General features: G+C 51.5%; 2 protein-coding genes across 7 annotated transcripts in view; one reads left to right on the plus strand and one right to left on the minus strand.

The window, feature by feature from the left end:
• Cfap99 (cilia and flagella associated protein 99) overlaps positions 1-2,671 on the minus strand; it is a 43,631-nt gene extending 40,960 nt beyond the window's left edge. For all 4 annotated transcript variants that reach the window (XM_052736206.1, XM_052736204.1, XM_052736207.1 and 1 more), the window contains exon 1: positions 2,401-2,671. The gene's annotated coding sequence lies outside the window, so the exon portion shown is untranslated. The remainder of the gene's footprint in view (positions 1-2,400) is intronic.
• A 183-nt stretch (positions 2,672-2,854) lies between these two features.
• Positions 2,855-12,217, plus strand: part of Zfyve28 (zinc finger FYVE-type containing 28) — a 98,606-nt gene continuing 89,243 nt past the window's right edge. The window contains exon 1 of one of the 3 annotated variants that reach the window (XM_052736203.1): positions 2,855-3,073. In XM_052736203.1, coding sequence (XP_052592163.1) covers positions 3,035-3,073 — 39 coding nt within the window. In that variant the 5' untranslated portion in view covers positions 2,855-3,034. The remainder of the gene's footprint in view (positions 3,074-12,217) is intronic. The other 2 variants (XM_052736201.1, XM_052736200.1) reach the window with 2 other exon arrangements.

Below are 12,217 nucleotides of genomic sequence, written 5' to 3' on the forward strand. Positions count from 1 at the left end.
ATGAAAACATGCTCTTTTCCCGTGACTAAAGCCTCTCTGCTAAGTGTGGCTACCAAGTCATTCTCTGTGGCTTTCTTTCCTCCTGAGCAACAAATCCTGACTCTTCCTTGGGCTTATTGCCGCCCAACTGGACGATGACACTTCCCAAATTCCCCAGAAGCTGGCTATGGCCACGTGTACCAGTTCTTCCATCTCTGAGAAGTACTAGGGAACAAACTTTGGGAGTGTTGGGCAGAAGGAGAGGTGTACTCCCTTTCTTCTCTTTTCCAGTAGGTTCGTGGGCTTGGGATGGTAGCCAGAAAAGTTGGTTCCCGCTGTCCCTCCAGGATTATCTCTTCACAGACCTCTTGTATGGAAACAGAAATAGTCTATGATACTAGAATCTGTTGTTGCCTGTAGTTAAGCCTGATCCTGATATACCTACCTTCCTGGGGTCAGCCTCTATCCTGGCTACAACTTCCGACTATGAAGCACAGAAACAGGGCTTCTGGACAGCAACAGCCCTAGGCTTTGGACTTGGCTAATGATGCACAGACCTCAGATAATTTATTATTCACTTATTACAGGACATGAATCTGTGCTCCAAGTTTTCACTTGGAGAAGATGGTGGTTTTGGGAGGAGCAGCTTTTATTTTTCTTTTTAAAAATTCTATTTATTTTTATGTGTGTGTATATACGGGTGCATATACAAGCATGTGCATTTGTATGGGGAGGCCAGAGGACAACTTTCAGTGTCGTTCTTCAGGAACCATCTGCTGTGTTCTTTGAGACAGAGTCTCCCACTAGCTTGGAACTCACCAACTAGACTAGACTGTCTGACTAGGGAGCCCCAGGGATCCACCTTCTCTGCCTCTGAAGTGCTGGGATTACAAATGTTTGTCACCATGCCTGGCCTTTTTTTTTTTTTTTAAAGATTTATTTATCTTACATGTATGTGTGTTTGCCTGCATGTATGTAAGTGCACCACAAGGATGCAGTGTCCACGAAGGTCAGAAAAGGGGTTTGGTTCCTTGGAACTGGAGTTACAGAAAGTTGTGAGCAGTCATGTAGGTGCTAGGAACTGGATCTGGATCCTTGGCAAGAGCACCCAGTGCTCTATACACAGAGCCATATCTCCAGCCCCATACCTAGCTTTTTTCTGTGGGTTCTGGCAGACTCACTAACAAGGCAAACGCTTTACTGGCTGAGCTATCTATCTCTCTAGCCCTAGAGGCAGCTTTTATGATGGGAGAGCATACTGTTGTGGACATGTGGACTCTAAGGTGATCTGTTAGTTGTACAAATAGTGAAGAATAGGCAAACAGGTCTGAAACCCAGTATTTAGGCTGGAGAAAAAAAAATGTCTGTTTATAAAACCATGTGGCTACCCGGAATTACCCAGGAATGGGTGGAAGAGCAGCTTATAAGGAATAGTGGTGGGCCATAAGGCTGAGCTGGTCCAGAGCTGAGGGGCTGAGGGAAGATGCAGGAGCTGCCGGGGCAGAAGAGGATGCATACACTGTATCACTCAAGAGGCAGTCAGCTGGGTCACCTGTGGCTAACAGTAAGAGAGAGAGGAGAGATGAGACCCCCTTATTGGATTTAGCAGCTCCGGGATCAAGGAGGACTTTGGTAAAGTGTTTCGGAGGAGTGGCTGGGAGTGTGTTCAGGAAAGAACAGGTGGGAAGGAATTGGAGACAGGAAGCACTTCCAGAGGTGCTTGCTTTTTAGGGCAGGAGAGATTGGGTGGCAGGTACAGGGAAGCAGGAAAATCAATCAGAATCCACAGCATAAGAGAAACACCTCTCCCGGGGCTGGAGGGCTGGACTCCCATTGAATTTAATGAAATGGAGAGGTCAGGGAGTCCAGGGAGGAACAGGAATTGTGTGCTGGGTCGAGGGTAAGCCCCACTCATTTCATCGTCTCATTTCAGACTAGCGGGAGAGGTGGCTCTGGGTGAGGGTGAGGGGAAAGAAAAAAATTGTTGGGTGCAGGTGCACCTGGGGGTTCTTGGGATCTACTGCCTATGGCAAATACTCTTCGCTGTGCATGGGAACTTTAGGTGGGATCACATGTTCTCAGCTGAATTCTTGGCACGTGATAAATTCTCAGGTTTTTGGCTAGGTTTGTGTTTGTGTGTTTACAAATTCCAGTTTAGGCACTGCTAGGGAGGTAGAGAATCACAGGAAAAGTGGCCTTTTTAAAAAAACTGTTTGTTGTGACGATTAAAGGGGAGGTGATGGAAAGCACCCTACCTTTTATCCGGGAGGTGGGAAGAGGAGCGCAAAGGTAGCTTGCTAAAACCAGAAAATATAGGAAGCAAAGATTTGAGAACTGAAGAAAACGAGTTAGGGAGAAGATGTGAGGATGGGATGCGCCTGGCTCCCTACAGCAGCCCCTCACCCTCACCTGCCCGCCTACCTGCGGGCCGCCTGGCCTCCACAGGCCTCCACCTGCCCCAGTGTTGTCTCTCCAGGCGCCGCGGGCCAGAGCCCTCACCGGCCAGCGCCCGCACCCGCAGTTCGCCAGGGCGTCGTTTAGGCGTCGTCACCTAGCAACGCCACGCAGGCCCGGTTCGCGATGGGCGTCGGGACCTGTAGTTCGGAGCCGCCCTCCCTGGGTGCGCGTCCCGGGCGGGATGCGGCGTGGCGCTGGGCGCGGATTGGCGGCCTCACCCGGCCCGCCCCACACTCCACTCGCGGCGGGCAAGGGGCTTGTGGCGCCTTCGGCGCATGTGCGGCTGTAACCGGCAGAGGCGCGGGGTGCCAGCAACCCGCGAGGCGCCGCGCGCCCAGTGCCCGCGCCTTTCCGCGCGCCCGCCCGCCCGCCCGCGGGTTTGGGTCGGTCGCGCGCCGCTCGCTGAGCATCCTTCCGGCCGCGCACCTGCCCCGCGCACCTGCCGCCAGCTGCTCTGCGCTCGGCTCGGCGCTCACGATCCGCTTGCTCTGGCCGGTCCCGGCCCTGCCTGCGTGTCCTCCCCGTGCCGCAGCCGGGCCAGGGCTCAGCGCTGCGGAGGGCGAGGGCAGCCCGGAGCGCGGCCCGGGCCGGCGCGGCGATGATGAACAGGTTCCGAAAGTGGCTGTACAAACCCAAGGTGAGTGGCTCCAGTTGCGGACCATGCCCCCGCGTCGCTCTTTTCCCCTTCCAGTTCCCATACCCTGCAGGTCCCTCCTTGGTGAGACACCTCGTTTCCCTGGCCCTATGTGAATTCCCCTCTCCGGTTCCTGCGATGCCCCTTCCCTGCATTCTGCGACTTGGACAGACCGTGTACCTGGCGCGCACTGACTGCTCTTTCCTAAACCCAGTACCAAACGGGGCTCTATCTTTCCGGCCTGGGTGTATTATCATGTCCCCTCTCCCTTCTCGTCTCGATACTAGATGGGCCCCAGCTCGCACTCAGTGGTCCCAACGTGCGTGCTCAGAGCCCCTACTTCTCTTGGTTACCCCTTGCCGCACCGCAGATGCCTCTTCATTTTTCCGCACCACAATTATTCTGGCCTAGGATAGTGGGCCTCCTACCCTCTCTTCACTTGTGAACCAACCTTCTCCTCACTCCCCTTTCTCCAATCCCAAGACTTTGGTCAGACCCTTTATTCCTGTGTCTTTAGAGGGTCCTCACGCCGCAGTTCGGTCCTCCCAAACCGGACTGATTCGACCTCAGTCCACTTGGCATCCCTGTCCTGATACTGTACCCACCGGCACCCTTTTGGATCTCGGACCAGTCCTCCGCCCCGTCGCCGGGTGAGGCTCCTGGAGCCTGCAGCCTCTGCGGGCCGGAGGTGAGATTCGCCAGCCGGCGCCTCTCTTGGCTCCACCGGGTCGGGTCCCAGAGGCGCGCCCCGCGCCTCGGCAGCTGCGCCAGTCGCACTGCGGGCGCTGCGTCCCCGCCGCCTGCCTAGGGCTCGCGGCCGGAGCAAGACCCGGTGCGCTCTGCTCCAAGCCGGGAGGTGCAAAGCTGAGATCCAGCAAAGGTCCAGGACGCACCCGCAGCGTCTAAAGCTGCGTGTTGGGAGCCCGCAGAGCCAGAGGACGCCAACGCTGGAGGTCTTCAGGGGGTCACGACCTGGGTGGGGTCACTGCAAAGACCAAGGGCGGGAGCAGTGCAGCGGCTGCGTGCTGGTGCCTCCGCTGGTGCCTCCGAAGTCAGAGGCCTCCTTCTCATTGGCCCACCCAAAGAACTGACCCTTCTCCCGCCGTGACTAGCCACTTTTCTTGGTTTAGGGTTCCTGTCCCAGACTCTGTGAATGATCTCTCGGGGTGGGGTTTCCATAAAATCATGTCTGCTGGCGCGCACGTTCAGAAGAGACGTTCTGTTTGGAAGACTGGCCCTCAAGGTTTGGGGGACGTTCAGGGACCTCAAAGAATCATGTTTTTTGGCCTCTGAGATCGGGAAGTTTTTCCTTGGGTCGGAGAGTGTTGGGATGAAGGCTTATAAAACGTGGAGCCGCCTTTGATCAGCCTTGGTCTGGCCATAAGTATTCTGGAATCTTGCAAGCCGGTGCAGCAGTGGTTCGTGCTCTTGCCTTCCTTGTTGTGGGGCGATTGAACCTGGGGGCGGGGCTGGGGCTCTTTTGACCCTGGCGATGGGTGTGGTTTGGGCCTGCTTGCCCTTAGCCACGCCCTAGACGTCTAGCCCTCTGCTGCAATCCCTTCAGTGTGCTCAGTCCTACCTGCTGTTGCTTTGTGGGTCTGCCAGGGGGCTGCAGCAGCTCCTGCACTGATTATCTGTACAAGGAGTGTTTTTTTCCCCCCTTTGAGTGACTTTTTAGCACAAGAAAAACAAAACCAAACAACAACAACAAAACAAGTTCAGCAATGAAAAAGTCATTGCAGGGGGAGGGATTTACTTTTTCAATAACACGACAGGGGAACAGATGGGACTGTTGGCATGCAAAGCTACATTCTTGTCTCTGAGAATGCTTGTGGAGGTGCTGGGGATGCCCAGGTCCCATTTCCAGCAGTGCCACAGTGGGAAGAGTGTGTTCTGTGACACCCCCCCCCCCCCCACTTAAGCTGTTGGAAGGAAAGGAGCAGTGCCTGCAAACCCATTGATTTTTCATCCATAGCTGAATTCGCAGTGGCCTTCCCTTGAGGATGAGCCCCGAAGTTAAGGATCACATCCACAAAGTTCCCTGTTTTTGCAAGCAACTGTTTTCTCCGTGCAGACCATGGCAAATGGAGAGTTGAATTAGTAACTTTGGGTGATTCAATCCAAAGCTGCATACTTTTTAGAAGGGAAGAGATAGGTCAGATTTCCCCCACTGCAGTCCTGATCCTCACTGTCATCTCTCAGAGCTGTCTGATACCGTCCTTGACCTCTGGACTTGAGCCACATCTCTGTCTCAGATCTCTGCTCTGGCCATGGCTGTCTCTGGAGCTGGTGCCCTGTGGTCAGGCTAATCGTGAGCCATCTCTTGTTCGAGATCTGTCATTGGACTTCAATGTCTTGATTGTTTGAAGCATTGGGTTGTGTTATGTCATCCTTGTAGATTTTATTTTTCAAACCAAAGCTCAGATTTTTGCCTCCAATTATGAACAGAATTTTGTGTCTCCTTCCTGCTTAATTGAACATATTTTGGCACAGGTGAGCACAGAGTTGGCCTTCAGAAGATTCTGGGTCTGGAAGAGTTAAGTGCTAGTAGTGGGAGATGTCTGGAGGAGATTGTTGCTGACACAATTCCCTTTTTACTTTCCTATTTAGATCTACTATTTAAACCACATTTAAATGTAACTCCTGCTTTGGTTTAAAGCTGAACACGGACCTGGTTCATTACATGTGGTGGAAATATTTTTGAAAAATGCTGTTATTCCTACAGTTCAAAAAAGCAATGGGGAATGCTTAGAGTATTTTTTTTTTTAACATGATGCAAGTTTTGGTTTCTGAAGCACTAAAAACTACTTAAGTTGGATGAAAAACATACCCGGTAAATAGTACAATAGTTGATATTGAAATGACATTTTTCAAAGCATTTTATTTCCATTGATTTTCTTAAAGTCAGCCTTTGAACAGCTCTTTGTTTATTTATTTCTTTATTTCCTTGATGGAGACCTGTCAGGCTCACAGTATTCTGACTCCGGAGGCTGTAAGGAAAAGGCAGGTAGTAAGGGCTCGGAGGCTGTGCTGTCCATATTCCGCTTTTCTTTAGAGCGCTTTGCGCAGGCAAAGGCTTTTTCAGAAATAGTATATGCTTCAGAAAGGTGAGGCAGGGGGTGCCCTCCTTTGAAACAAAAGTCTCAGCTTGCTTTTTACTTGGCTGTAACTCTCTCTGACTGACCTGGGTTGATATTGCTGGCTACCAGGAGGGAGAAAGTTGTCTTGGCATAAGAGGACAGGGGCTCCAGGCTGGGACCCTGGCTAAGCTGGGATTTCTTGGCTGTCATGGGCAAGCTTATTGATGTGCATGGAGGATGCACTTGTATTTTCCATCTTTGATTGGCAGGTGGGTGGTGCTTGTCAAGGGGGATGGTGATGGTGGATGTGGTGTCTAGTTTCTGTACTCAGCCACGTACCCCACAAAAAGCCTTCTTGTCTCATCCCTAAAGTGCTTCCAGGGGAGGGGCTGTTGACCTGCATGCCTGCTCCTTTGTTGTGGAGTTTCCTTGCAGTCCTTCACTGAGTGATGTTGAGATGATGCTGTTTGCAAACATTTAGGGTTCAGATTACAGATGAGATGGCCTTCACCAAGGGAAGCCAGTGAGACTTGCTGGCTGTGTTTTTTTTTTTTTTAACAAACTGTTTTTGTTTTTAATTGCATCTATTTAATTACTTATTTAATTGTTTTTAATTGCATCTATGTATGTATTTTGTGTGCAGGGGTCTGTGCATGCCATGGTGCACATGTGGAGGTCAAAGAACAATGTTCAGGATTTGGTTCTCTCCTTCCTCCATGTGGCACACAGGGATACAATTCAGGTCTTCCGGCTTAGTGGCGAGCACCTTTACCGGCCGAGCTTTCTGCCCTAGTTTTTGATACTGGTTTTCTCGATGAACCTGGAGCTCACTGTTGTGATGAGATTTTTCTGTCCAGGGAGCTCCGGGAGTCCTCCTGGCACTGTGGTTATAGGCATTCAGGCTGCAGCTGACTTACGTGGGTGCTGGGGAGCCAAACTCAGGACTTCATAGTTGAGCAGCGAGCACTTCACCTATTGCCGCATCCCCATAGCCTCAGTAGGCCCGGGCCCAGATCCTTTCTAGTTCTCACTCAAATGCCAGCCCACCCTGCACAGACCATTCTATTGGCTGCCTATCTCTTGCTGGCCTCCAGCCCCCATGCCCCTTGACTAGTGGCCAAGGGTATGTGGTACCTGGAGGTACAGTAGTGGGTGAGGGCAAGTCTAGGGCTGGGGAGGAGGGCAGTGGCTCCTGTCACCTGCCTCCATCTCCCACCCCTTCCAGAGTCTTTCTTCAGACCCGGCACTCTCAGGCTGTGGCTAGGCAGGGCTAGGGAGCTTAAAGTGGCTTCTTAGCTCTCCTCTGTGCAGAGCTCTCAGCGGGAAGCTGGTCTCACTTCCCAGGCTTTCCTGTGGTTTCGGTAGTGGGGAGTGTGTGTGTGTGTGTGTGGGGGGGGCTCCCTGGCTGAGCGAGAGGCAGTGCTGCCGGCAGGGCCAGTGTTGGTTTCTGTGGGACTCTGTCATTGCTCAGGCTCCGTTCCCAATCAGGGCAGCCGGCTTACTGGAAATGTGTGAGATGGTTTCTGTTAAATGGGCGAGTCATAGCTGGAAGTCCTAGGCTTCACTTAATTGATATTTGGCGTTGGCATCCAGGAAGGTCATGTGGGTGTGCACACTGCCCCACACTAAATGGGGCAGTGCTTCCCTTCCTTCACCCTTAAGAGGAGAGATGGTGTTTAAGGCAATTTTAGTGCCTGCTTTGGTGCACCGAAAACTCCTAGGAGAGCAACTATGCTTCTCTTAGTAGTGCAGAAATGCACACTTAAGAGCCCATCAGTGCAGCACACTTCTGTCTTGTCAGAGTTGACAGCGACATGGTGGAGGTGTGTTCTGTGCCCTGCAGAGGCGCGTGACAGTGAGCTGATCAGGGCTCAGAGAGAAACAGATGCTTAGAATTTGGTGAGTTTTAGGATTTTCTCTCATTTTAAGTTGTCCTGAGTCTTTGCTCTGGCCATGGCTTCTGTGACTATGTGGCACTGGGTCCAAGAGACAAGGCAGCAGGGCCTTTCCCCATTGGGGCCTGGGAGGGGATCCTTGCCCTATCCCTCTTAGCTCTGTGCCTTAGTTTCCCTAGCTGTCTGGTGGAGGTGATGGCACCTTCCACGCAGAGTTGTTGGGAGCAAAGACCCATGGTGGTAGCTCAGCCACAACTGTTGTCAATATCAACAGAGCTCGTGGGCAGGGTAAGAGGGTGTGCCTCACTGCAGGAGCCCCAGAGGCTATCAGAGCCTTCAGCTGCTTCTGTCAGTCAGGTTCCTGTTAGGGTGGAAGAGCCTCCGCAGGTGCACACCGCCCCCGCCCTTCTTGGTTTTGGTGCTGAGAGCAGACCCTGGTGCAGGTTACCTCAGGGATCCTGAAGGACTTAGCCATGGAGAGCTGTAGTACAACCGGAGACCACACTTCTTTCCCAAGGGTGGGGATGCTGGCTGCCAAGTACCTGCCCTATCCAGGTACCGCCTTCCTGTTGTTGGGATGGCCAGGGCTGAATGGCAGCAACAGGCCATCTTGTCAAGCCTGCCCCCAAGTCTCTCTAGCCATCCTCTCATGGTTTATGTCTCCTGCTTGGTGTCTGGAGGCTCAGGATCCAGGGTAGGACCCCAGAGCCACAGGGGGAAGGAGTCTGGTATAAGTGATAGCGTGGGACTTACCCACTTTCCATTCCACTAATCTCTGGTTGGCTATGCTAGATAGGTGGGGAGACATGTTGATCAAACACAGAGATTTGGGGTTGTTTTCTTTAACATTTAGACTATCCCAATGGACTTCACTTTTACAAATGATGTCTTGGAAAGGACAAGTGAGTTTGATGCAGGCTCACAGCATGAAGAGGCGGAGCTGAGGCCTGTCAAACCTCAGAGCTGGGACAGAAACCACCCTTGTCCTTTGCATGTCAGCGAAGTCCCATTTTCTGCAGGAAGGAAGTGTGGCTGTTGTCAGCTTTTAAATGGGTCCCATTTGGCTAGACAATTACTTTTGTACTTTCCACAGTTGGGTTGCAAAGAAACTTAGATATTGATGGGCAATCCAAGTGTTTGAAGGGGAAAGACAAAAATGAATAGATTTTTTTTTCAAGTGATCTGAATAGATTAAGGAGAAGTAGAATAGAACATTTTCTATTATGGTAATTTATGTAGAGTAGTTGGGTAAGATGAATGGATGGTTTTTCCCTTACTGTATTTGAAGCTCTTCAATTTCTCATTGTTTTCATCCTCGGTGGAGGCAGAGGGTGGCAGAGAGTGGAGGTCCTCCCAGCTCCATGTGGCTAGCACTCTGCCTCTGCTATGGTGAGTTCCTCCAACTGAGCCTCACTCCCCATGCCAACCAGACAGGGTGGTGCACTAGCGTCTCAGGGAGATGGGAGGCAGTAATCATCAGTGTCTGAGACTGTTCCAGTTATTTTTTAGGAATATTATGACTGAAAGACCATCTATGAACATAATCAACTACATAAATGTCAGGCTCTTATAAAAAGTGCATCCATGTTCTTAACAGTGTCAGGAATAGTAAATAGCCAAAAAAGTAGGGACAGCCCAAGTGTCTGTCAACAGATGAGTGTGGGTCCCTGGAATTGAACTCAGGTCATCAGTGTCGGTGGCACGCACTTTACTCACAACCATCTGGCTGGCCCTAGAGCACTATTTGAGGTTAATAGATAATCAAGGAAAAGATGTTCAGAGTCTTGTCCTGGGGTACTTGCTGTTCTGGTTTCATAGCTGATGTCCACTCATCTAGAAATGATCCCTGCCATCCCTGCTGGTGGGGTCACCTCTGGGGCATCTCTGAGGAGGATCCTTGCATCCTTCTTAGCCTCTCTTTCTGCTTAGGCAGCCATGGGCCTTCACCTGGGGCTTCTAAAAGATGCACGTAAAGGGAGGGTGTGTCTTAGATTAGTTGTTACTGGTTAATTCTGTCAAATCTCTACAACCATACACACAAGTTGCTCAGCTGAGTGTCGCTTAGCTCTATTGCAGTTTGTCAGGAGTAGGATGGAAACAGAGGGTGCTTGCCCCATACGAAATCTTTTTTTGTTTGTTTGTTTTTATTTTTTTTCGAGACAGGGTTTCTCTGTGTAGTTTTGGTGCCTGTCCTGGATCTCGCTCTGTAGCCCAGGCTGGCCTCGAACTCACAGAGATCCACCTGGCTCTGCCTCCCGAGTGCTGGGAGGCGTGCCCGGCCCCATATGAAACCTTGAGGTTGTTGGGTCACATGGGTCTGACCCTGAGGGGGAGGGGCAAGCCTTGGAGAGGTGACCCTTTAGCTGCGGTAGTGGAAGGACAGACAGCAGTCAGCAGAACGAAGGCAAGGGGCTCAAGAGCCCTGCTGCAAGGGGCACCTGAGATGTAGGTGGGGCTGGCCAAATTGCTAACTGTGTCTGGAGCACTAGGGATGAGGTGAGGAGCACCAGGGATGAGGTGGGGAGCACCAAGGAGTCATCTCTACCTTTGGGAATCACTCTAGGCTTGCTGGTGAAAGAAGCAGGACTGGCAGTTGGTGCAAGGACAGCTGGGGGCTCTTGATGGAGAGAAATGGTGGACAGGGGTGGGCAGGGCCTAGATGGGGAAGGGGAGAATTAGGAATACTGCTTGTAGAATGGGAAGCATGGAGGAGCTGGTAGACAGGACAGGAGTTAGAGTTTGGACTGGCATGTTTGAGGAGCCAGGCAGTACCTCTGAGAGGAGAGTGGAAGGAAAGGATGGACTTGGCTCCTGACCCTAGGGTAGACATTGCAGATGGACAGCCTCACCACAGTTTGTCTGGAAATATGAGAAAAAATGCAGAGGAACAGGTTCTAAGTTCTGAGATGGCAAGAGAGGTTAGTCCTCTAGATCTAGGAGTAAGAGCCAAGGCTGGTGACATGGTGTGTGTGTGCGGGGAGAGTGGGGAGGGTTCCTATGGAAGCTTCAGCTGGTAGTATGTTCCAGGGGGTGAAGCTGTGTGACTGGGCAGGGTAGTTCCACTAGACCACACAGGTCCACAGAGGCTGGTCAGATGGCTTCTGAGCAGCATTCTATGGTTTCTCATCCTGATGGAAGCTCAATTGAGATCCCCCTCCAGTACAGGAGATGGACCCCAGGGTCTGCGTGTACATGCTGGGGTGTACTCTCCTACGGGGCCTATATCCCAGTCCCTGAGTGGAGATGTTCTGAAGGGAGATTCTGGGTAGCAGAGCAGATTCTGGGATGATGTTGCACATCCCAGGCCCAGCATGGAAATCACACAGCACAGTGTCGCTGTGATGGCACTGACAGTGCCAGTCCTCGCTGGCTGGAGGCCGACAGTCACTTCTCTGTTAGGGCACCAAAATGTGTGTACACAGAGGTATCCTGGGAAGCACTTGGAGTGTTGGCTTAGGCCAAGGGATGCGAGGTTAGGTTTGGGGAGTCCTTTCAAAGAGTATCAAATGGGATTTCAGGAAAGAGAACAGAGTGGAGGAGGAGATGTTTTAGCTCATGGCTTGGAGTTTCTTGAAGTGAATGATGGAGTTCAGTAAGCGCAAATCCTAGATGGGTGAGTGGTACCAAAGAGGTACATCAGTGGGACTGTGGGTAAGAAGCAGCCGTTTCATAAAGAGACAAAGCTGATGTCGCTTCCAGTTTTGGAGGTTTAAGTCTGTGCTGGTTAGCTTTTTGTCAGCTTGACACAAGCTGGGGTAACCTGGGAAGAGGGAACCTCAATTTAGAAAATGTCCCCATCGGATTGGCCTATAGGCAAACTTGTGAGGTGTTTTCTTGTTGTGAGAGGGCCCTGCCTGTTGTGGGCGCTGTCACCCCTAGGCAGATGGGCCTGAGTTGTGTAAGAAAGCAAGTTGAGCAAGCCAGTGAGCAGCGTTTCCCATGGCTTCTGTTTCAGCTCTTGCCTTGCGTTCCTGCCTTAAGTTCTCTGGATGATGGATTTTAAACCGTAGGATGAAATAAATTCTTTTTTCTCAAGTTGCTTTGGTCACAGTGTTTATCACAGTGACAGAAAGCACAGTAGAACCAAGTCCAACATTGGATGGCTCCATTGGTTTGGCCTCTGGTGAGAGTTGTGGATGACAAGCACTGTGTGTGTGTGTGTGTGTGAGTGT

The sequence above is a fragment of the Peromyscus californicus genome, unplaced genomic scaffold (genome assembly GCF_007827085.1).
Source record: "Peromyscus californicus insignis strain IS unplaced genomic scaffold, ASM782708v3 Scaffold_13__1_contigs__length_99412109, whole genome shotgun sequence".
NCBI lineage: Eukaryota > Metazoa > Chordata > Mammalia > Rodentia > Cricetidae > Peromyscus > Peromyscus californicus.